Raw genomic sequence first — 24524 nt, forward strand, 5'->3', positions numbered from 1 at the left:
CTATAAGCAACTGCAAAAAAAATACGCTCAGTCCAATGTGGATCTGCTATTCAAGACCTGCTACGCGTGAGTAACCACTTCAACAATTTTAAAGGAAGAGCATGCACAGAATTGAATAATATATATACGAGTATTTCCGTGTGACTGTATACGGGGTTTGTATTGGTAATTGGATTTATTGCCCATTTACAGATCGTAACTACAAGTAACTATAGCTGTTGTATCCCGCGTTTGAGGGATAAGGTTGGCCTTGGGCGAGCAGATCCCATGGGAGGCAGAATGGGGTATACCTCTCAGCAGTTGTAATATAACTAAAGTTTTATTACTAATAAATGAATTGCACAAATCTGATGGAAACGTAGAAGTGGTAATCTGCCTAAGCTAAGGGCAGTACCAATTCTTAGACCGAAATACAAGTAGTCTCAACTAGTCTGATCTAAAAAGAGCCCGGGGCGTCAGTCCTTGGGGTTTTATGCTACACTTAAGGACTCACTCCCGGATTATGCCCATTTATGGTTACAGAGATGGTCACTTGGACTTCACTCCCGTCTGCTGTACTATTCCCAGCGCTGTTCGGCACTTGCTCCAAATGTGACGTAGGGTCTCGGGTCACAAGTTCAATTGATATCCGGCCGGCTGACAAACACTTTTGGGGAAGAATACAGCTTACAACAGCTCATACATATATTCTGTTAAAATAACCAAATTCATATGCAATACCTCGGTATTTGTGCCTATTCCTACAGGTAATTTAATATCTTTGTATGTTACAATACATCCATCCTAGACCCCTATACAACATAGCGCTATCATAATCGGCACGCTTTACAGATCAATAGAGCACATGCTAAGTCTTCTCAGGCTGCATTAACTGGCCGTTTCCTGGTAACAGATCTCAAGAGTGTCGTCTGCTAACGTCCTTACCGCCTAGCGAATGTCCCAAACTAAATTCTAAACTTATCCCGTTTATAACCCACTGGCAAGGACCGCGTAGAAAACAGTACTCATTCTTGTAGTTAAAGTGTTGCTTGCCAGGAATCGGTAGCCTAGTAGTGGGCGCTGTATACCTAATATTTACTTATCAATGGGTCTACATGCTACAATATATATATAGATATATGTATGTGCGAGTGTACACACGTACATACACAACTGCATGGAGCTGAGCAGTTCTTGAGAACACGCCGGTGTGCAGCTACTCAAGAATTTCCCAGCATTTTATGGAACCCAAAGGTTCATTACCGTGTTCACAAGAGCCCTCCACTGGTTCCTATCCTGAGCCAGATCAGTACAGTCCATATCACTTGAGCCTGTCTAAGATAATTTTAAGTTCCTCAGTCCCTTCTATTTTATGTTCATACTTGGAATACACTCATTTTCATCCCTCATCAGCCATCTTATTTTATGTAGTTTCGTCTTCCATAAATACTAACAGTTGCAGTTACTCTCATTAAACTCCTTAAATAATTATTGTTTAAATTACATATATGAATGCTAAAGAGCTGGTCTGCAAACTTATGCTTATAAAATGTGACAGAATTCTAAATAATTTCTAAACACTGAATTCTACATGACAGGAATAGGATGAACGTGGATTTAATATTTTGATATTAAGGGGTGTTCATTTGTATGTTATTTAACAATGTTGGAACACACATGCTACAAAGATTTTCCAAGAGAGGATAATTGTATTGTATTGTATTGTAATGACAACATTTGCTTACAGACTTACATATGTGTCATTTTAGGAAATTTTTAACTGACAATGCTAGAATATTCTGAATAGAAGAAAAATTTAAATGCTATGCTTGCCACCTCCTTTATACTGGCATCTTTCTCGGCCTATTCTTGACCCTGCAGATGGAGACGATATGTTCCTCCAAAACGTCAGTTTAATTTCAGCAGATTACACGACGTTATATCTCAAAGAATTGTGTTCATCAATTAAAAATTAATGTTAATATTTTGTATGTTCCCCGTTCATATTTTGATGATTTATATAAAATATTGGGGGGGGGGGGGGTGNGAGGTGCTTTGCTCCTTCCTCCATCGTAGTCCATATGCTGGACCAACTTCAGAGGATATTTATAGACAACTTAGGTGTATGTGTACTGAAAACGAAAGAATGAGAATGGAAGTAGTGGTGGTCTATTCTAAGACGTTGTCCGAGCATTCACATGAAAAAGCAGAAGTAAACCATAGAAAGCCTCACCCTGTGGAGACACTTCTCCGGCCAAGATTCAAACTGAGCACCTTTGAAATTCAGCTTATGCACATTACTATCTCAGTTACGCTTGTCAGTTGTTCTGTTGAGATTAATATGGGTTTCTGTCTCTTTTCTACTGAAGTAAGAAGGAATTAAGAGTACTGTGTGTTCTAAGCAGAGTACCCTGATAATCCCTTCTCAACCTGCAATTAGAGGCATCTATATCAGTGAAGCATTATGTTGATTATAAGTAAATAACTAAGCAACCAATCAGCCGACTGACCAACCGATTATCTCCATGGAGTCAAATTCCTCATGAGAATCCAACAGTCAGTCAAACTACTCAAGAATTTTCCAACATCATATGGAACCCAAAGCTTCATTACCATGTTCACAGGAGCCTGCCACAGGTCCCTACCTGAGCCAGATGAATTCAAATCACACATGAAGTGTTCATGTCACAGTCTAACTCCTTTCTTGCCTTTATTCTGCAACTGCCAATTCCAAAGTCTCGAGTCAATTGAATTCCTCTGCTTCTGGCAGGCTGGCATTCTGGACTCTTCACTTCAGCTCTAATACTGTTCTGTTCTACTGAACACTTCCTTATATAATAACTCTGCATGGACCACGCAGAAACCAGAGCCTCTGTTGTTAAGGAGGTGTGTTTACTATGCCTTTGCCTAGCAGTTGAAGTCCTACTGTTGAGCATGTTTGCTTGCATGTGAATGTGTTTACCAAGTCATTGCCTACCAATTGGTATTGGCCACAGTATCTTAAAAATATTGACTCCAGTGATAGGAAATTTGAAGTATTTTATTGCAATAATTATGTGAAAATAGTCTAAGTAGATTTATGGCTGCTTACCTGAAGGTAGAGAATTAACATGATGCCTAACCAAGGTGGCTTTCTCATATATGGTGATTTGTTTTCATTTCTTACCATGATGTTTAGATTTGAAGACATTCTGTACCACAGTCATTGCACAACTGCTGCAGTACTTTGCATACTCCATAAGATCAATAGTGTGACAGTTCCTAGAAGCATTTGACTTCATGAAGCAAATTAAACCTGGAGATAAATGTAAACAGAAGATGAGTCTTCTTGACATGCCTAGAAACGTATGTATGTGATCTGAATAAAGCTTGAAACATAATGAGTAGAACCTGTTGCAACCACTTCCTACAACATCTGTACCAGTTCACAATATTCCTGTCTTACCACATTTGAGGTTACATATCTACAGCAATAAATATCGCAAAGTAAAATTTCTAAGTAACTGAGAAATAATGTTGGTAGGTGTATACATAACAATACTTATGATAAGTTAGCACAGAAACCATTCCTTTTTACTTAGTGACATAATATCAATTTTCACACAACTCTGTTTGCTGGTAATAAGACAAGGTAGACAAGGTAGCCAGCATGAATACAAACTCGGGTCCTTTAGCATTACATCATGGCATCCTACCATATACAAATTGCATATGGTGACAGAAGATATGGACTTTTTTTTTGTATTACTCACTGTAAGAATTACAGAAGTTACTCATATTCAGTTTCCACACAATTATTTTTTTCTTGGCACTACAGCCCCAGTGGGCCTAGGCCTACCTCCATGAACTTCTCCGTTCACTTAGGTTTTCTAGATCTTACACATATGGTATGACTCTTGGGTGAGTGATCAGCTTGTCGCAAGGCCTCTACCTGTAGACAAACACAGAAAAACGCACACAAACATCCATGCCCTGAGTGGGATTTGAACCCATGATCCCGGCTTCCGAGCGAGCGAAGACAATGCATGCCTTTGACCGCTCGGCTACCGTGACCGGCCTTCCGTACAATTTAGTCAGGCAAAATGCCAGATATACTACTTAGTTAGAAACAAGAAAAAAACATGAGTGATGCTTACAGAATACAACAATAAAGCCTGCTAATCACATACATTGAAAGTCTCTTGGTAGCCACTCCTTGATGGAAACCATAGCGACAATTTAAACGATATAATGACACAATTTTAAATCCCATAATGGTATGTGGCACTCTGTTTATGCAAGACTGCTGCAATTATACTTGGAATTTCTGAAAGGATCATAGTCTTATCATGTCATTGTCCCATTAACAAATAGTTATTATATATTATTAGCAGTTTTAACCTTGTACCTAAGCATCGCATCATGAAAATGTATAGGGGTGTGAAGGCAAATCTAAACATCAGATCTGCTTTAATGATTCAGGAATTTGTATTATAGTTTGGCTCAGTTTTCTTGAGTCATTAACACTGTGGTTGAATACTCACAATTTTCATTGCATCCTACAACAAAGCCTATAGTCACTATAATAACTTAATTATCCTGGGTCACCTTTGTTGAAGATAGAAGAGTTGAAGATCAGTAATATTTATCTCCACATGCACTCATGCATGCACACACATCTTCAGAGTACCAGTGCTCCCTTTGTCCTGGCACCATACTTTTACAGTGTTTCAATACAGTATTAGTGGTAGCATAATTTGTTGAAGCACTGTGCTACAAGCTGGAATGTTGTGGGTTTGAGTCCTGATGAGGTCATTGGATTTTTCAATTGACCTAATCCTTCAAGTCACACTATGGCCCTGTAGTTGACTCAGACTGTAAAATAACTGAGTATCAGTAATATTCCTGGGGGCAGCTAGCACATAATGCTGAACTCACCACCATCTACAAAATGTGGAGCCTCAACATTTCACAACTGCCACAGCCTGTTAAAAGGATAGCTTTACCTCCTCTCTTTAATATAAAAATAAGCTGTCCATGCAAATGAGGTACACTCAGTGATTATCACTCTAAGACTTGAAAATATGCAAGCATAAGAGAATTCTTTTTATCATAATTTGAAACTAACAGGGTGGCAACAGAAGTGACATACCATTTCCCAGCAGAACTAAAATACCTAGTTATTCTCTGTAAGTCATTTTTAATCCTGAAATACTTGAATGTATTGCTTTTTAAATACAAATCACTATGCAAGATGCTATATATACTTCCTGTCACTTACCTAGAGTTTCAAAATTACATCACATTACATTGGTGAAATCCCTACGGCCTGTCCCTTATGCATCAATTCAGCTTATTCTCCATATTACTTGACCTTCCATTTTTCCCACAATTTTCTTTTTGTACCCTGTATCAAAACAACAGTCTTCAAGAACTGATAAAATAATTGCAAGTTTGCTTCCATAATTTCACTTTCTTACAATGTGAAGACTGCGGAAATAAATGTCTTCAAAAGGATCACAATTGGTGGGTGGTTCACCATCTCAGTAATGCTTACTATTTTAACATCCATAGTATATAAACGTAAAATTGTTTTCTTGTTAATGAGCGTGGTACCTTAGAACTATATGGTGATGCACAGAGAAGAAACTTCATGCAGTCTTAAACACAGCACTGGAGAGAATTCAGTGGGTAAGTTCATCTTCCAGCCACTCTGTCATGAAGGAAATCCACCTGATCAGAGGTTGAATGGACCACACAACTGTTGTGGATGTTGTAAAACATAGAAATTCCTGCCGTTCAACTAGAAATTAACCTTATCTGTCCCTCCCAAAACTCACTGCAGTGACTGCGCTTCGTTTCAGCACCCCACATAGTCACTTAAAACGTGTACAGTCAACCAATGGTCTGGAAGTGGTGGCTCTTCATCATATCATTTGTAGAAATCAAATTCTGGGTCAATATTGTCAAACAGTCAAAGTAACAAAACACTCAGTAATATGAAACTTTGACATAAAAACGTCAAATATAATAATTTCATAGATTCCTCTTGCTGGGAAAGGGCCCAATATTTAAAACTTTCCCAAGAGTCCCAGTCAAAACTAACTTTGCAACATTACAATGAATAGAAACACACAGGAGAGCTGTAGTAGTAGCGATGTCAGCACACTATACTGTGGGTAATGATATAAATTTTGAATTAAAAACTGATAATTACAGTAGCTTATGATAATACACAAAATTCTCAGAATGTTTCACAGTAGCAGAACTGGAGTTAACTTTCTTCATGGATAAATTTAATAAATGTCTATGTACTCATATTTCTTTCAATACAAATTTATACAGGCTTTAACAAAATGGTTGTACATTAGAAACAATTTTTTATTCATATGCATGTAACATGATATGGAATTGGAAACTAGCTATAAAAGAAAACAGTTTCTTGGATTTATTTCTGAGATATATACTGTACTTTAATTAATTTATGCTAAACGTTAAAAGTTCGTTGGTATCATTTATACAGTATTATCTTTATTTAGAAAACAATAGCAAGGCAATATCATAAACCTTTCACTACTGCATATCATAGTAGATGAGCATATGTCCCAGTCTTTGTAATTTCGAGATGATTTGAATTAATCTCTCTTTTTTTAATATTGAAATATATTGCCTGGAATGTAACTGTATATATTATTTATGTGTATTTATAAAGTTCAAAGATGTAATGTAGGAATGGTTTGACACTGTCTTGATTCATAGTTACTGATAATTTGGACTGCAGAATTAATTTCAGCTGTCAGATGGCACTCAGTAAACATAGAAGGAATGATCAATATGGTGACCTCTCGAGTGCAAAAACCGGGAGGTAGACCAGCCATCCATGACATGGTGTCATAGCCCAAGAAAAGAATACACAAGTCCCATATTACAATGGCCTTGAGATTCAGTCCACAGACCTCCAGCAAGAAATGCAGTCATGCACATGCAAGCCAGTATGTTAAGTGAAAATGATATAACCTTCATTATAATGATTAGAAAGTTACAGTGAAGAATGGTAACTGTACAGTTTTTTGGCTTTACACTGAAGAAATAATCCACTGACAATATAGTTGACATAACTGAGAGGAGCACTAGGTGTCAGTAAAGGGCAGACAAGGCACAGAAGATATGTCCTTCAACCTAAAATATTACATAAACACAAGCATCATTCAGGTTTAGGTAGAATTATTAGTACAAGTCACATAGACAGTGGTGGAAACTATTTTCATTGTATGTATACCTGTATGCCACCTGGGATGTGTGTATATTGGCTGAAGGCGCAGCGTTACTAACTAAAGAAGAGTGGAAAGAATCTGGTTCAGCATACATTCTCCAAATACCATATTGCAATTAATTTTTGTCTCTCTCTTTGGCCTTGATGTAGAGGTTACACTCACGCACACAAATACTGAACCCTTTTCTTCTAACACCATCTTTGCCAGTAGTTTCATGCTAGGTTTAAGTTTCATTCTCCAAACATACAATGATCTGACAGGTACATGGCTTTTGACAAGTTTTTCGGCATATCAGCTGTTTGTTGATAAGAATATTGGCCGAAAAAGCACTACACATGGGCACGCACACACAGACAGACAGACATACAGACAGATGCACATACATATCCACTGTTTGCTGGTATGTGTACCTACTGAAAAAGCACTGTGGATATGCATATTATATTTTCACGTGCACAAATACATGCATATTGGCAAATATACACATTATGCAGTATGTATATAGACACATAAGTGCAGTGAACAGATTTGGATAATTAATGAAATCCACCATAGGGCTGAATAGCAAATTACTGCTACCATGGACTGAAGTACCATATGTTCAAAAGTAAGTAATGACCAAAGGGGTGGGGAAACTGAGCATAGTGGTAGAAGGGACTTTCATGCGCATGCGTGATTTTTTGCTAACTCGCAACACTGCCGGATGCGTCTGTGGCTGCCAGATAGCGAACTGGTGAAACACGTGTTCGTCGCATTCTCGTTTCGCTCAAGATGACAGAACACTTGGAGCAGCGATACTGCATTAAGTTTTTGTCAGAAACTTGGGGATACCCAAGCGGAAACAATCCGCAAAATTCAGCAGGCTTTCGGCGATGATGCAATGGGGCTCACTCAAATTAAAGAGTGGTTCAACCGCTTTAAACATGGCCTATGTTGGCGGACAGTGAGCAGCGTTCTGGGAGACCATCAACGAGCGGAAATGCTGATGTCATTGAAAAAGTGCGGACACTGATCATGGAGGACCGTCGTTTGGCCATCCGTGAAGTTGCTGATGAGGTTGGGATCAGCAGAGGTTCCACAAACACAATTTTAACTGAGGATTTGGTCGTGCGAAGCTTGGCGGCAAAAATTTGTGCCCAAGCTGCTTTTGCCTAAGCAGCAACAACGCCGTCTTGAGGTCGCGCAGGACATGCTGGAGTGCCCCAACAGGGATCCTGAGTTCCTAAAGACTGTGATCACTGGTGACGAGTCGTGGGTGTAGGGATATGACCCGAAAACCAAGGTCCAGGCGTCACAATGGAAGCATCCAACATCCCCGAGGCCCAAAAGAGCACGACAGGTTCGGAGCAATATGAAGGTGATACTGACTGTTCTTTTTTTCAATTACCGGGGTGTTGTGCATCATGAGTACGCACCACTAGGCCAGACTGTCAATAAGGAGTACTACCAAGAAGTCCTCCGCCATCTTCGTGATGCAGTTCGGCGCAAGGGACCGGAGCTGTGGGACGCACACAACTGGCAGCTGCATCATGACAACGCCCCGGCTCATTCATCACACCTGATCCAGGGTTTCCTGGCCAAGCACGGCATTCCGCAGGTTCGCCAGGCTCCCTACTCTCTTGACATGGCTCCTTGTGATTTCTGGCTGTTCCCGAGACTGAAGACACTGCTAAAGGCTGCCGTTTTGACAGCCGCGAGGACATCATACAGAACGCGACGGCGCAGCTGCACGCCATTCCAAAAGAAGCCTTCCAGAATTGCTTCCAGTGATGGAAGGACTGCTGGGCTAAGTGTGTGGAGTCACAAGGGGCCTACTTTGAAGGGGATTAGGTTTTGTAACCACCCAGATACAGAACTTTTTTCCCCCGGCCCAAGGTCAGATACTTTTTGGGCAGAGTAGTATGTGCTTAAATCTGGTTACCTGAAAAGGGAAACCAGGGGCATGCTCTGTAACACCGTATTGAAATGCAACAGATCTTAGGGAGGTGTTCAGTGAGATTATCTTGGCATCCCAGAAACTGTCAAAATTCTCGGGCAAAAGAGTCACCCTCTCATTAGTCATAAACTGTAGATTTGTTTGTTCTACTAGCAGACCAACAACGATTCTGCCTGAGATGTTCAACTTTTTGTGTGACACAGAAATAATCTTCCTTCCCTTCCCTTTTCGAGAAAGAAGGTGAAAGAATTTGGAGGGGCGGAGACAAGGAAGGAAAAACAAGGGAAAATAGGTATTTTTATCCTCTGTATATTTCTTCATATGATCCATTCTTGAGATACGTAATAAAACTTTATTTGAACTTCACATAATGAAATTCACCTGACAACTTAAGTACCAATCGCCAGTACAAAACTCCAGCAGAATTTAACGAGTTGATTTGGAGATTAATCAAGCATGTAGGTGAACACGCAGATGGATGGTTGGATAAATGGACAAAACCATCCAATTCAGTCGCCATACTTCGTATAAAGAGGCATAATAAATACTTAAACACATTGTATTTCAAGTTTTCATTCCTACATCAACTTATTAACCATTAACGGCCAAAGTGCCCCAATCGGCCCAGTGATGAGTATGGTCGTCGTGGTGGCCATAGTACCCCGTTTTGGCCAGTCGAGCATTTGAACTCCGCTAGTGGAAGCGCGCGCACACTCCGCTAGTAGTAGCTCATACAGAGTCATAAATATTAATTTTTAAATGTAGTAATTACCAGACAGACTTCAGTAAAACCATAATAGAGGAATTAAAATGATACCTAAGTGAACAACAGGAAAAAAAGAATATACGTATGGGTTATGCAGATTCTGCAGATTAATGTGTTAAAAATACAGGGTGTTTCAAAAAGAGCTTTACAACTTTGAAAACTTATATAAATTTATACAGTGGACATACACAACGTTTTGAACTGTCATAAGGTAGCAAAACACACCGAGTCTTACCTCGGATAATTATGGTTCAACTTCCATTGGTAATGTGGCAGACGTCCCACTTTAAGTCAGTCTCTTAGCCACACACTACGTAGCATCTCTGGCGTCATTTCTGCAACTGAGGCAGTAATTCGAGCTCGGAGCTCAACGACATTTGCAGGCAAAGATGGTACGAAGACTCGATCTTTAACGAATCCCCATAAGAAAAATTCCAGGGGAGTAAGATCCGGGGAACGAGGTGGCCATGCTATCGGCGCCGCTCTACCAATCCATCGACCTGGGAAACGGGCGTTGAGGTACTCGTGCACTTCTCCAAGGTAATGAGGAGGTGCGCCGTCTTGCTGGAAGTGAATGCGTCCTTCTTGGTCATCTTCGTCTAACTGTGGAATGAGGAACTCTTGGAGCATGTCTAGATATACGCTACCGGTAATGGTCCTCTCCATGAAGAAGAAGGGGCCGTACACTCTTTCTGTGCTAAGGGCACAAAACACGTTCACCTTTGGGCTATCACGAACATGTTCCAGGGATACACGTGAATTTTCGCTGCCCCAGATTCTGCAGTTGTGGGTATTGACCTTACCACTGACATGAAACGTGCTCTCATCACTGAAAATTACGGAGTCCAGAAAATTCTCATCGTCTTGTATCCGATGAAACATTTGCATACACAATTTCTCATGAACCACCTTATCTACATCCGTAAGGTGCTGAACGATGGATAGTTTGTACGCTTTTAACAATACAATACGAATACAATACAAATACAATACAACGTTTTCGTAACACTCGCCACACAATAACATCTGGAATACCAGTTTCCCGAGACGGACGTCGCGTTGACTTCGAGCGAAGGTCTGCCCAATCTGTTCCACTGTAGCGTCAGAAACACGTGGCCGACCGGGTGGCTTGGCATGGCGCACAGAACAGCCGGTCTGAACAAAATTCTTATGCCAGGAGTATATGTATTGTAGGCCTACTGGAAGGTTCCTTGCGTTACTGAGTGTGCGAAATTTCGTTTGAACTTGTGCAGCAGACTTCGTTTCTACGAACCAAAACACACAACGAGCACGCTCTGCACCTGTGAAAGTAGCCATCTTGATTTCAACTGCAGGAGCACTCGCGGTGGCGGTATTGTGTACTAAAATACCACGTGCATGAAACTTGGTGTGTTTTGCTACATTATGACAGTTCAAAACGTTGTGTATGTCCTCTGTATAAATTTATATAAGCTTCCAAATTTGTGAAGCTCTTTTTGAAACACTCTGTATATAGTAAAACTCGATGTACATACCTTTTTTGTTGTTATCTGCTTGATGTATATATAGGCTGAAATGGAACTACAGTATTCAATTTCACTACGCACACAGAAAACATATCGCACTCTGTATCAGCCATGATGTAACTCTCTGTTCACGACCCCAGAAAGGGCAGTACTCTCTTGCAGCTATAACAGAAGGTCTTAGCACTGAAGAAGGGACCCCTCCAGCTTTCTCTTGTATAGCCATTCTTTCATTCTTCTGTCCTTTAGTCAAAAGATTCTAAAATCTGAAGAGTAAGCAGTGCTAGCAGAAGACTTAAGTGATTTTATTGCTTCCATCAGTTTTATGACACCAGGTACTGCTAAACTTTGTCAAATGTTACAAACAGACACTTTGTTCTTTACTGATACAAACAAAGTTAATTCGATTCATTTATCATAATAATTGAGTTAGATACAGCATTTTTAAACGCAATCCTTAAAATTGTTTAAGCACCCTAACAGGAACGGACATTTAAACTCAGAGTAGCAACGGGCATTTAAATAAACTCCAGCCAGCTCAAGCTTACCACTATTTCAGAAGTCCAGCATTTAAAGGTGAATGTTCTCATCATCGAAATCTAGATCTAGATTGCATGATTTGAGGTTCTCACAGCAGTGGGTATTAAGAGTTCTGTCTTCTGTGATACAACTTCATGTAATCCATTGAAAGTCAACTTTCGACAGACTACTCGATGTTATGTCCCAGAGGACAAAACTACTGAAAATAATACTTATCCTCAGAGCAAAGCCAGCAGTTTAAATCAGTAAACATTAAACTGTAATGGAATCGTGTTTAAACCAAGGTCAACAACTCATTAATCTATCTAAATGCAAATCAGGTTGCTGGACACACAAGAGACCTTGAAAGGCCAGATATAGTCCAGAGGTTATTAAATCATGAATGTATGTTCAAGTGTAATGCCAGGCCACAGAAAATCTGCAGCCAAATATAAAATATCACTAACAATTCTGATTTCACTTTGTATGTAGAATTTATTCCCCTTAAATACCCATATTAAATTCCTTGACATGCATCTGGCTTCTGTTTTGATCAATTCCATCAGTATTGAGGAAAAGTAAACTTTTCTGTATACATGTAGTAGTAGAATTATGTAAATGATGAAAAAAATGTGAGTTCTTTCTGACTGGGTTGTCATAGGGTCCACTGGTAGACTTTGAGATTTGTTTGTTTTGTATTTTGTATGTGACATCTTTGTTCATAGAAAGAAAGCCACTGTTAGAGTATGAACAGACTGGCTTGTGCTGCACTTCACTATTTTACACAGATGTATAATAAAAATATTATTTTCTCTGTGAAATTTGGTAAGAACTGCTATGGTGATCACAGCAAATGACAGACTACCCAGTAAGGGACTTCACAAATTTAACTCTTCACCTAATTTCTGAGATGATTAAAATAAGAGGGATAATAAGTTCAATCTTAGAGCATTACATTACATTACAAACAATTGAACTAGCTTAGAATAGGATAAGTTGATGGGATTTTGTGGACTGATAATTAGCCTTCTGGTTCCATAAAGCAAAACATTTTTAGTCCAGCAGCCTTGTGCCATTTAGTTATTAGTTACCTTGGTTGTAACTTTTATATTTCTTTTTAATTCCTTGCAACTAAAATTTTAAAATGAATCAATCATGTGGAGCCACTGTCCTTCACTATCCCCAGTTGTTGAAAACAGACATAAGGCATATTGAATTTCATTGGCTGAGACCTACCAGAATTATATCCGTACATTAATTCAAATTGCTTACAATTATAAGGGCAAGAAGATGCTGTGAAAATGGATCTAGTTTAACATGCTTACTTACTTACTTACTTACTTACTTACTTACTTACTCACTCATGGAGCTGAGCCCTTCTTGAGGAGCTGCCAATTCTGCAGCTACTCAAGAATTTCCCAGCATTTTATGGAACCCGAAGGTTCATCACCATGTTCACAAGAGCCCTCCACTGGTCCCTATCCTGAGCCAGATCTATCCAACCATACCATCCCATCCTATCTCTCTAAGATTCGTTCTAATATTGTCCACCCACCTACGCCTTGGTCTCCCCTGTGGTCTACATGTGATACTTAGTTTTCTACCTCTGTATACTTTTGCAATTCTTTTTTCTTTATTACTGAATTGGACTTGCCAATCCAGTTTCTTGTTTCTGCTGCCTACCTGTGGTACAGTCACATCTCTCTGCAAGTGAGAGTTTTTTTTAGTACTTTTTAATTTTTCCATTTTTCTTCATTCACCCATGCTTGAAGAAAATTGGTTTACAGACAGACAGTGCTACCTTACCTCTGTTAGCTCTTTGCTGTCACCTTGTAAGGCTGTTAGCTGAAGCAAGCTAAACTGTGACATCATAGAGCAAACTGCTTTTCAAATCATAAGTGGCACATGTTATAAATGATCTCAGATTCTAAGGCAAAGTCCATTGTCCATTGTCCATTTATTTTCCATATATATCCCTACAAGTTAAAAAACCAGGATGTGGAAATTGTCCTTTGAATACAGATATCAATATGCATATACAAGATCAAAATCATATACATCAATCAATAAACATAAATAATAATGTAAGGTAAAAGAATCTAATAAAAATAAACATACATTAAGAATAACTTACTCACGTTATTAATCCCACTTGGCTTTAACAAGCCAAGGGATAATAAAACAAGTCAAATACATATACATACATGTGTGTTACAAGATACAAAACAAAACAAGCAAGACAGGATTATGCCACATGCAATAATACCATAATAATACAAAATTTATAATAGACTGACATAATATCAACCATAACTTTTAAAATACCACAAATTTAGGTAACAATCAACAAACCACAGACATATATGTACTCATCCACATAAATTACTACAAGGAAATGCTATCCTTCGATCTGCAACATTCAAAATATTCATCCAAAGTATAAAATGAATGAGAAATCAAGAAATCCTTCAAAGCAATTTTAAAATCTTTACAATTAGTGAACAACTGCTTTAGATATAAGGGTAAGCTATTAAACAATCTGATACCCATACAGTATGATCCCTTCAGGTATAGTGATAGATGAACTATAGGTTGATAAAAATTAAGATTAAAACAATGTCTTGTATTTCTACTATGTATATCAGTTGTAAACTGATATAAATTTATATTATCAACCACAAAGCATAATAAAGAGTAAATATACTGAGACTGAAGAGGAAGAATTTTCAATGTCACGAATAGCTGCCTACAAGAGTTCCTGTAACCAGTACCTGTGATTATTCTAAGTACTCTTTTCTGTACACGAAAAACACTTATAGCATATGATGAATTACCCCAAAATACAATACCAAATTTCATGAGTGAATGAAAATAAGCATAGTACACCGTTACTAATGTTGCCTGATTAACATATGGCTTCAAGGCTCTAATAGTAAAGCAAGCAGTGTTGAGTTTGGAAAGTAGTTGGTCAATATGTTTCTTCCATGACAGAGTATTTACAATATTAATACCCAGAAATTTAGTAGATCTTGTACTCAAAATATTCTTACTTCCATTGTTAATACTGATGGAATTGCACTGCTCCTCTATGTTTTTGGCTATAAATTTAATAAAATGCGTTTTCGAGAGATTTATGGATAATAGGTTTGCATTGAACCATGTAATTAAAATATTGGAGACTTTAATGAAGAAGCACTAACTTAAAGGGACTGCTTATAGGCTGAAACCTCCCTTGAAATGTCTGCGAAGGAAATTTTGGGACATATGCACAGACATATTTATTATATGTTTATATATCAAAATTTAATGTCAAGTAAGAAACAGATTTTAAAATGTGTAAAGAAATTTAGGTTTTCATGGTGGTGACAATGAAAATTGCTGTCTTCTGGGATATGACACCAATCAGTGTTGTAAATCGCTACCAACATTTTTGAAGACTGTGCTGTAACATTATGTAACATCATATCCCCCCCACCCCAAAAAACTGCACTCTTCACCTGCAACAATTTTCAGCCACAAATAATTTTTCTGCTCACTGTGAATAAATATAAATTTTTCCCAGCAATTCATTGAAAGAATTTCAGTGGACTGCAATCCTAGTTAACACTTTATGTGCTACAGCAGTTGGTTTCCTTGCCTTTATACTTTTCATCTGACACATTACACTGAAAAGGAACCTGTACTATCATCTTCGTGTTTTAAACAAAATATCTGCAGCATCTCACAAACTGAATTTCTATGTTAGCATGAAAAATCTAAAATAAAGGATGTCTTTTGGATAGAAATTTTATTATGAAGTTGGTTATATGCTGTTACTTCCATATACATCTCTACTGCTAATGCCAAAATCCTAGGAGAAATTCAGTTTGTATAAATGATAAATAAGGAACAGAGAGGCTATGGGTAAGTTTGAGCTACTGTTCCAAAATTTTCCTCAAGAGACAAACTGAAATTATGAAACAATTAAGGAATACTGCTCCCTGAATTCAATCCACAAACCGCAGTGAGAGAGAGGTTTCGCAACTAACTTTAATTTTGTAATTCACATAGTGTGGGGTGGAGTCCAGCTGGGTCCTCTTGACACATCGGCCACTGATTGGCCTGTTGTACATGCACTGGTTGATTATGATGATGGAGAATTTGGTGGAATGAAGATTGACAGGGGAAATAGAAATAGAGAAATTTATTGCAAATTTAATATTGTAACAAGGATGTATTGATATATGAAACTGGTATCACAAAATATACCCACTGTTAACATTGGCCATTTTATGGGATCAGAAGAGCAGCCAGCAATGCATTTGTATACCTGGTGATGGCTGAAAGGCCAAAACACGTTGCAAGTGATTAATGCATAGTGTATATATACAGAAGTTGTGCTGAATGAAATAAATAAAATTTAAGTAACTCACTTCTTCTATATATTTTATGCTACACTTGCAAGAAAATAACTTTTATTGTAATGTAAAAAACCTAAAACTTTGCTTTCATGCAAACTTTGAAAACAGTTTTACTTATGGAATTTTGCAGAACTACATGTTCAAGCTCTCAAGAGCTATATCAAAATCTTCAAGGAAGGAGGAGAAAATTTATATTCATTCTCTTGCTTACATTGGTTTCATGACAGCTGTAGAAGATAAAAGGGTAAAATTGTTCATGTGCTTAATTAATTAAGCACTAGGCCATGAAGACTTGTGGGGGAGTGGAAATATAGCTTTACCCCCAGTACCCTTAGGTTGGGATGCTGGGTGGGCCTTAGAGCTGTTGTGGATGCTGAAGAGAAGAAAAAATCTTGCTTCTGCTGGGAATTGAACCCTTGCTGTCCAGCCTTGAGCAATGCCGACTCTCTGACAGGTGTGCTACAAAACAGAAAATGTAAAGAAGTAAATGCTTATTGTTGCGTGAGTCACAGGGGAAACAGTGATATTCTCTCTTTCTCTCTATTTTTTTTTGTGAACTGCCAAAGGGTTAACAAAATCTTTGGTAATGGAACCTGAAGATTCAAAACTGCTCATATCAGACCCACGTATGATCCAGAGTTAGTGCAATTCTCAAAATGAGTTTCTCAAGCTCCAGTTTAATATTATTCTACCAGTTCCTTGGTCCATCAAGTGATTGCTTACTAGGTTTCTCTACAAAAAATCTGTTTGCAGTTATAGGTATTTTACTCCTATCTGAGCTACATGTTCAGCACATCTCTTCATTTAATCAGCCGGACAACAGTAACTGAATTGCATGTGGATGCTGGCATGGGTAGGAGAGGGCGAACTAGGCATCTGTTCCCCTAGATTTAAAATAAATATAAGTAGAATAAAAGAAGTAAGTATGTCAAATACTCATACAAATTACAGTGTCCTTTTAAACCTGTAAATTAATCTTAAATTACTAAATTATAAGTTAGCAAGCAAATTCTCTGGCTCTCCCCTTGGAAAATTGGCTTCCCCCACCCCCAAAAAATCCTTCATTGTGTCAGAAGAGCAGTTGTGAAGGAAATAAGAAACACGTGTATTAGGTTACTTTGTTCTATATGTGCAGGACTCACGTTGGTGAAATGATGTAAGGTGGAATGCCGGATGTGAGCCGTTCTGACTCTCAGCGTTCTGATTCATCACGGCCTCGCGTCTCCTTCAATCGCGACGTTCATGTCAAACGAATAGGTGAGTCAATCAAATATATATACATAGCCAATGATAGTGAAATGAATATTGGATTGAATATTTCCTATTCAAAATGTTGAACTCATTAAAGGTGACATGAGTATTTTCTTTTATTCTTGTATGCAAATGCATGCATGCATGTATGCTAGTATGAATGAACATGTAAGAGGCATGGCTAGAGAATAAGCACCTCACAATCACAGACCACTCAACAAGTTTCGGATATCAGTCAATTACTAGTGAGAAACTCCTTGTGTAATTACTTTTTGGTTACTAATAGTGAACTCTATCTTGAACTCTTAGCTTATTTTAAATCTTTGCTGTTCTTAATGTAAGTGTGGTAAACAGGAAAATTACGTGTCCCCTGTTACCTTTAACATTTTGAAATATGGTCTATAAAGGACACTTAAATTAGCTGGTCCACGTGCTTAGGCTACCGTGACAGATACAAGCTGTGGCCACAGTTTGCAAGCACTTTACAGATGAAAAGCCCTATCATCAGGGACAGAACGCCATACAGTCTGCTGAAAGTTGACTGATGTTCGCCTCCATCTTCAGAGTTAAGAATGAGCCAAGCAAGAAGCCAGACTGTAGGAAGTGGCAACCACCTCATGCTGGTTTCTTGCTTGGCATATTCTTTGGCCCTGAAGGTGGAGGCAAAATGTTGCTCAGACGTCTGTTTACTTCCTGTGGACAACATGGCATTATGGTCCAGAAGATAGGACTCTTCATAACAACCAATGTGAGAACCTCAAATCCTACATACTGTACGGACGCATGGAATACATTAAATTTGGCTGCATTTTGGTTTTAAAAGTAAAAGGAAATACAGATTGTATATGTTACTGTAAAAGCCCGAGTTATGGTAAAACCTACATTCTATACCTCAATCCTGGGTTTTAAAAGAATTTGGGCTTTTACAGTGACATATGTGTATATGCTGTAAGTTTAAACTGGGGTTTTACAACTTAATTTAAACCACAATATGCATTCTGAAAGCCAGTCATATTCAGTAAATCAATATATATTTTCTTTTGCTCATTTAAAAACATGAGACTAGTGTAAATAAATATCTAAATCTTGTCATCTACTCGTTATGCCTCTTTAGTCAGATACTAAATGCAGAAAGACAAGAACCAGACAACACAATTCATTTCAGAATTAAATGAGATTGCAGAATTATGTCAATAGATTATTTCTGTTTAGGTAGTCCTGGTGCTCCGAGGGTTATTGGGGCCTTGGCCAGTGATGGGGAGGGTCATTTGGTGCCCTTGCCGGTACGGCGGGAACGTCCTACTCGTCTCTCAAGACAAGAGCTAGCAAAGGAAGCCAAACGTGTTCTGGCACAAGCTGACAGTGTTGTTTGTTCTAGCCAAGCATTTTTTGATCAGAGCCAAAATGAAAATAAAAATGCAGTGAATTCAGGTAGAAAATTTAGCACACTCCCCCCTCTTAGACGAAAAAGTAAGAAAAGTTATCACAACAGGAGTGACCACAGCTTAGGAGAGGAATCACCTTCATCTTCTCTTGAAAGGCACACTACTGAATATAAGAAAAGTAATAAAAGATTGCACAATATTGACAGCCAGAATGTAAGTAAAGGATCACCAGCATCTTCACTGGACAGAAAATCAATAAAGAGGAGTGGGGGCAGGAATATTGTAGCATCTGTATTCTCATCACTTGATCGTGCTGTGTCTAAGAAAAATAAACATGCACTGGTAGACCAAGATGTAGGTAGTTTCCAGAGCAGCACAAAGAATTCTTCAAGTTTAAATGATCTGGTGGACAGTTCCTCATCATCTCCTGTAAGAATCAAGAAACAGAGGATAGGACTCCAAAGAAGTATAAGTGATGCTGGCTCTAGAAAGTCTGCCAGGAATAATGTTAAGAACAAAAGTTCAGGCGTATTTCTGTCACTAGATCGTCTCACAGCAAAGCAAAGAAAGAATAAAAATAAAACCATTCTGATACACAGTGATAATTCTGACAGATCTCCTGCTCAACCTAGGAAGAACATTTTGAAGAAAAGTTACAGTGATTCAGAATCAACTTCACAGACTGGTGTGAAGGAGGAAAATCATCATCTGCATGGTGAGGGGTGGAAGAAAAAACAGCTTTCACCAATTATTGAGGTTCTGCCACGTGAAGATTATTTCCATGAAAAGAAGAGCCCACAGCCACTTCAGGATTCTGAGAAAACCGATGCCAGTGATAGGGAAGGTACAATGTTACACAGCAGTCAGTTACCTGCGCAGAAACCTACTCTGACGAGAGGCCAAACAGTAGATGCTATGGTGAAACGTCTGAGTCAAGACTTCAACCGAACCTGTGGCCCTCCACGTGGTGTAAACTCTGCTCCAGGTTTAATCACCCCTGAACACCGCCAACACAACAACAACCTGCCTTTTTCATACACAACGCCTACAACACACCAGTATGGGTCCAGTACACCCACAGTGGAGCCCACACGAAATGTCCCGCTCAGTGGCAGACAAGCTGCTGTATCAAGATCCCCCACTGCAGTTGATGGCCAAGTGATCTACGCAGAGGTTGTAGTCAGTGGAGGAGGAAATAATGGTGGAGCAGTCAGCAAACAGACAGTGCATACTAAGGTTCTCCCTATAACACAGTTACAACCAGAAGAACCCATCCAACCAAAAGTTCAAGAACGACAGTTTGAGAAAACACACTTCCAACAGACATCAGAGGCCTTTCCTTCAAAAGCACTCACTACAGAATTATCACAGCCTTACCACCAACAGAACGAGGTAAGAGTGAAAGTCACAAATCAACCATCAGATGAAGACGAGGGTTTGGGTCTAACTATGGAGCATGGTGATTGTAGATACCTGATGGATTATGTCAATGAAGGGAATAGTTGTTGTAGGAAAGGTGTCATGGATAATTACAGAAGTGGGAATAGCTATACATCAAAGGGAGAATTTATGGAAAAGCAAATAAGAAATGGTGAAGAAGAACGAAAGTCCCAGAAGAACTCTTCACGAAGGGAAATTAGAACAGACTACAGTGCGAATAATGTGAGGAAAGAGTATATTTTGCACGAGTCTATATATGAAAGTGAAAATTGTACTTTTGACCCTTCAGCAAGAGGAAGAGCTGATGGAATGGATTCCAGGAAGAAAGATTTCATGATGTCAGAGAGCTACAATGGAAGGGGGTATGATGATGGCATCTATCACCACCACAATGGGGAAGCATGGGATGATGTAAGACAGCATCTCTTAAGTGATAATATGCAAAATGAAAATTACAAGTCAGAATTCCATTCTGATGCTAGGATAATTCCTCCTGATGAAACTGATGGGCATGGTCATTATGTTAGGGATAGAAAAGAGCTCTTATCTCACACTAGAGATAATAATGATCTCAGTTCCAGACGAGATAGACTTGAATCCAGAATTGAAAGCCAAAGGAAGGACCGTTTAACAAGCAACAAATATTCAGACATATGTTACAAAGGAGGTTCTATAGATACACAAAATGAAATTAACAGGAAGTTTGCAACAGATATTACTTCTAACAATCGCCATGATTTTCTCAAATCACAGCTTGACTACGGCAGAAGTAGCATGATGGAGCAAGAGAAACGGCGTGAATGTGGCAAAAATTATGGCTTAAAAAATAGCCAGTATCAACCTTCTTTTAAAACAGAATCTGACAGTTATAATAAGAGAGATTTGTTTGCAGACTCAGGCATTGAGGTTGACTATCGTACCAAAGACTCATCAACAAACAACATGAAATATGATAAACTACCAATCCATAATAATAATAACATGTCTGCAAACAGCAATCAAACACAAAAAATAACCAGAGGTGAGCTTCATAATCATTCTTATGACCATATCAGTGATGATGATGACACAGAAATGGATGGAAGCATTCACCATCACATCATCTCAAACCATTGTAGTGACACAAATGAAGATCATAAAACAAAATCAATTAATATGTTTACTTCCACCAGACTTGTTCAAGAACAGAAACATAGCGAAGCTATTCCATCATCCACTGTACTCATTCGCCACTGGGTTCCTTTGAATGAGGAAGAATCAAATAATTTAAAGAATAAATATACACATGTTTCTAAAACAAATGCAGAGGATACCCAGCAACCTTTGTTGTCAAATGAGGAATATGAAGAATATGAAATGTCAGGGAAAAAGGATGAATATAAGAAGGAGCCTACAGAGGAATACAAGAAAACTGATAACAAAGAGAAACAAAATGAAGAAAAGGAAGAGAAAAAAGTGACAAAAAAGAAACAGAGTTCAACAATTGATAAGATGAGACAGTTGTTTATGCGTAGTGACAAGTCAGCAAAAAAGGACAAGAAAAAAGAAGGGAAAGTGAAAGTAATGGTAGAAGGGGATGAAGAGGAAGATCCTCTAACTTCTCGTTACACAGAATACAGGGGAAGTGATATTGATTTACACCAAGAAAGTCCCAGAACTCCCCACCGAGACAGAATCAATCCTAGAGGTAGCAATGTGCAGCTTGAACAGCAAGAAACACCAGGACCAGGACACAGAAACTGGAGACCCTTAGAATCAGGAAGTCCCAAGGTTACAAGATATATGGATCAAGATACAGCCTACCAATCATTCCACAGAGGAAGAAGTCAGCATACCAGGGCAAGCAACACAGACCTAGATGAAAGTACTCCCAGACCACCTCGGCCAGAAATCAAGAGGGGAGGACAGCCTTCTAGTGTGGAAGAACAAAAGGTAAGGGTCTCAATTTTAAAGTAGTGATGTGTGATAATATTACATGTGCCAAATCCACAGTAAAGAATTTTCTTTATGAAGATGAAAGTTATTCAACTCAGAAAATATTCTCCCTTTATGGAATTTGCAGATTCGTGATTATCATCAAAGTGCACAATTGGACTGTATCCTAAGCCAGTTTAATTCATTATAGTTCTTCTTGATAAATTTCCTTAAAATTTATTTTATAATATCCTCACATCCGTTCCTAGCCCTCACAAGTGGTCTTTCCCACAGAGTTTACAAAAGAAAATTTTATACCATTTCTTTTATCTTTGTGTGCTACATATTCCATCCCTTTCATCTTGATTTCACCGTCCTACAGCATTAAAGAGGAGTAAAAATATGATATGCCTCATTTTGTATGACAGATTTCAGGTTCTCACAGAGCTGACCGAATAATGCTATCTTTGGCTGTGTGATGTATAGTGTGATAGAAGTTCACAAACATCTTAAAGAAATGTAGTGCCTCTATCTTCAGGGTAGACAAGGCAGTATATTCTCCAAAATATCAGTAACTTCTACCAGTCTATATAACATCACATCCCAGAAGACAGTATTCTTCATCATTTTGTAATTTTCTGTATTTTTGTAATATTACTCCTCTCTTAGATCCACGTATTCTCAGTTTGTTCCCAAAGTTCCTCAGTTTCTGTTGTTCCCATAGAATAATACACTTTGTTTCACGCCTATATAAAACAAATATATTTGAATTTGTAGGGTGTATAGATGAGATGGGAGACAAGATTGTGTTAAGTGTATTAAATTTTAAACATTCAATATTTATTATGTGATAAATTTTCAACTGACCTTGAGTTTGAAAGAAATGTTTGCAGACTAATAGATAAACGAAAATTATCCATTCCACATGTACAGATGAATGAATGAACGAATGAATGAATGAATGAATGAATGAATGTATGAGGGGTTGGCCTTCTCGGCCCTTGCACCGCAACCTCAGTGGTCTATTGTGCTTCCCCCTTTCTAATTATTCCCTCAGCAACCCCGCGCTTCGGATGAAGCGCAGGATTTTGAACATGGGGGCGTCAAAATAGTCACTTGGTTCCATAAAGTATTGACCCAAATGATGCAGTCTTGAATAAGCTAAAGCCTCACATTCACATAGGATGTGTGTGTGGGTGTTTCGTTTTCTATCTGACCCCTCTCACAAGTGGGACTATCACCTAGTCCCAGATTGAACAGGTGTCCTTTGAGGAGACAGTGTCCTGTAAGCAGTCCTACCACCCATCGTAGCTGGTTCCTGTTTAGCTTCAACAGTTGCTTCGCTCTTTTAGTGGAAGGTCCTTGTATGAGTCCCTTTGCTTGCCTGAGTCCAGTCCAGTTAAGGATCCCCAGTATTTCTTATGTTTTATGTTAGTCCAGTCCCTGATTGCCTGTTTGGCAACTCCTTTAGAGATGCCACAGGCTGGTTCAGGTCCTATGAACGGATGTTCAGCTCCAATTTTAGCTAATTGGTCTGCTGCTTCATTTCCAGCAATACCCTCATGCCCAGGCACCCATATCAATTGTACCCTGTTATGTTTGGCCAATTCCATGAGGGTTCAGTGGCAATCCCAGACCAATGTTGAATTGATCTGGTGTTTGTCAAGCACTTTAAGTGCACCTTGGCTGTCAGATAGAATGTAGATGTTCCTATTTCTATAGCTCCTATCTAAATTCTCCATAATACATGCTTTAATGGCATATACTTCTGCCTGGAATACTGTCATGTACTGCCCAAGGCTGAAACTAAGTTTCCACCTCGTGCCATGGCAGTACACGCACGCTCCAGTGCCCTTATTTGTCTTGGAACTATCTGTATACCAGATCAGTCCCCCTTTTCTATCGGGCTGAAACCCGTCTTCCCATTCACTCTGGTCAGGAAATCTGACTGTGAAGGGTTTTTCATATACATGTCTCAGTATCATTTTGTCAGACCCTATTTGTAATATGGGCTCTTTTTTCATGTCCTGGGTCATGTATGCATGGCCGAAACTATCAGATCTATGTGTCCATTGTCCACTGCACTGGAGACGGTAAATTCCTGCCCTGGCCTCTGCATCCAACTGTACATGCAGTGTGGGGAGTCCAAGGAGTATCTCCAGTGCAGCTGTTGGAGATG

At 38.8% G+C, this 24524-nt stretch overlaps 2 protein-coding genes across 3 annotated transcripts in view; one reads left to right on the forward strand and one right to left on the reverse strand.

Annotated features, from left to right (window-relative positions):
* The window catches only part of LOC111874557 (probable serine/threonine-protein kinase DDB_G0282963), a 217569-nt gene that overhangs the window by 106472 nt on the left and 86573 nt on the right, over positions 1 to 24524 (forward strand). For both annotated transcript variants that reach the window (XM_023870147.2, XM_033755500.1), the window contains exons 2-3: positions 17491 to 17612; positions 18819 to 22363. In XM_023870147.2, coding sequence (XP_023725915.1) covers positions 17522 to 17612; positions 18819 to 22363 — 3636 coding nt within the window. In that variant the 5' untranslated portion in view covers positions 17491 to 17521. The remainder of the gene's footprint in view (positions 1 to 17490; positions 17613 to 18818; positions 22364 to 24524) is intronic.
* LOC111874552 lies at positions 10226 to 10816 on the reverse strand. Its single transcript, XM_023870141.1, has one exon. The coding sequence runs from the start codon at positions 10814 to 10816 to the stop codon at positions 10226 to 10228; it is 591 nt and encodes a 196-aa protein (XP_023725909.1).

This window comes from Cryptotermes secundus, unplaced genomic scaffold, assembly GCF_002891405.2.
Source record: "Cryptotermes secundus unplaced genomic scaffold, Csec_1.0 scaffold970, whole genome shotgun sequence".
Lineage (NCBI taxonomy): Eukaryota > Metazoa > Arthropoda > Insecta > Blattodea > Kalotermitidae > Cryptotermes > Cryptotermes secundus.

Coding starts and splice junctions, on each gene's coding strand:
- LOC111874552 (XM_023870141.1), bottom strand. CDS start 10,816: ATGTTTCATCGGATACAAGACGATGAGAATTTTCTGGACTCCGTAATT.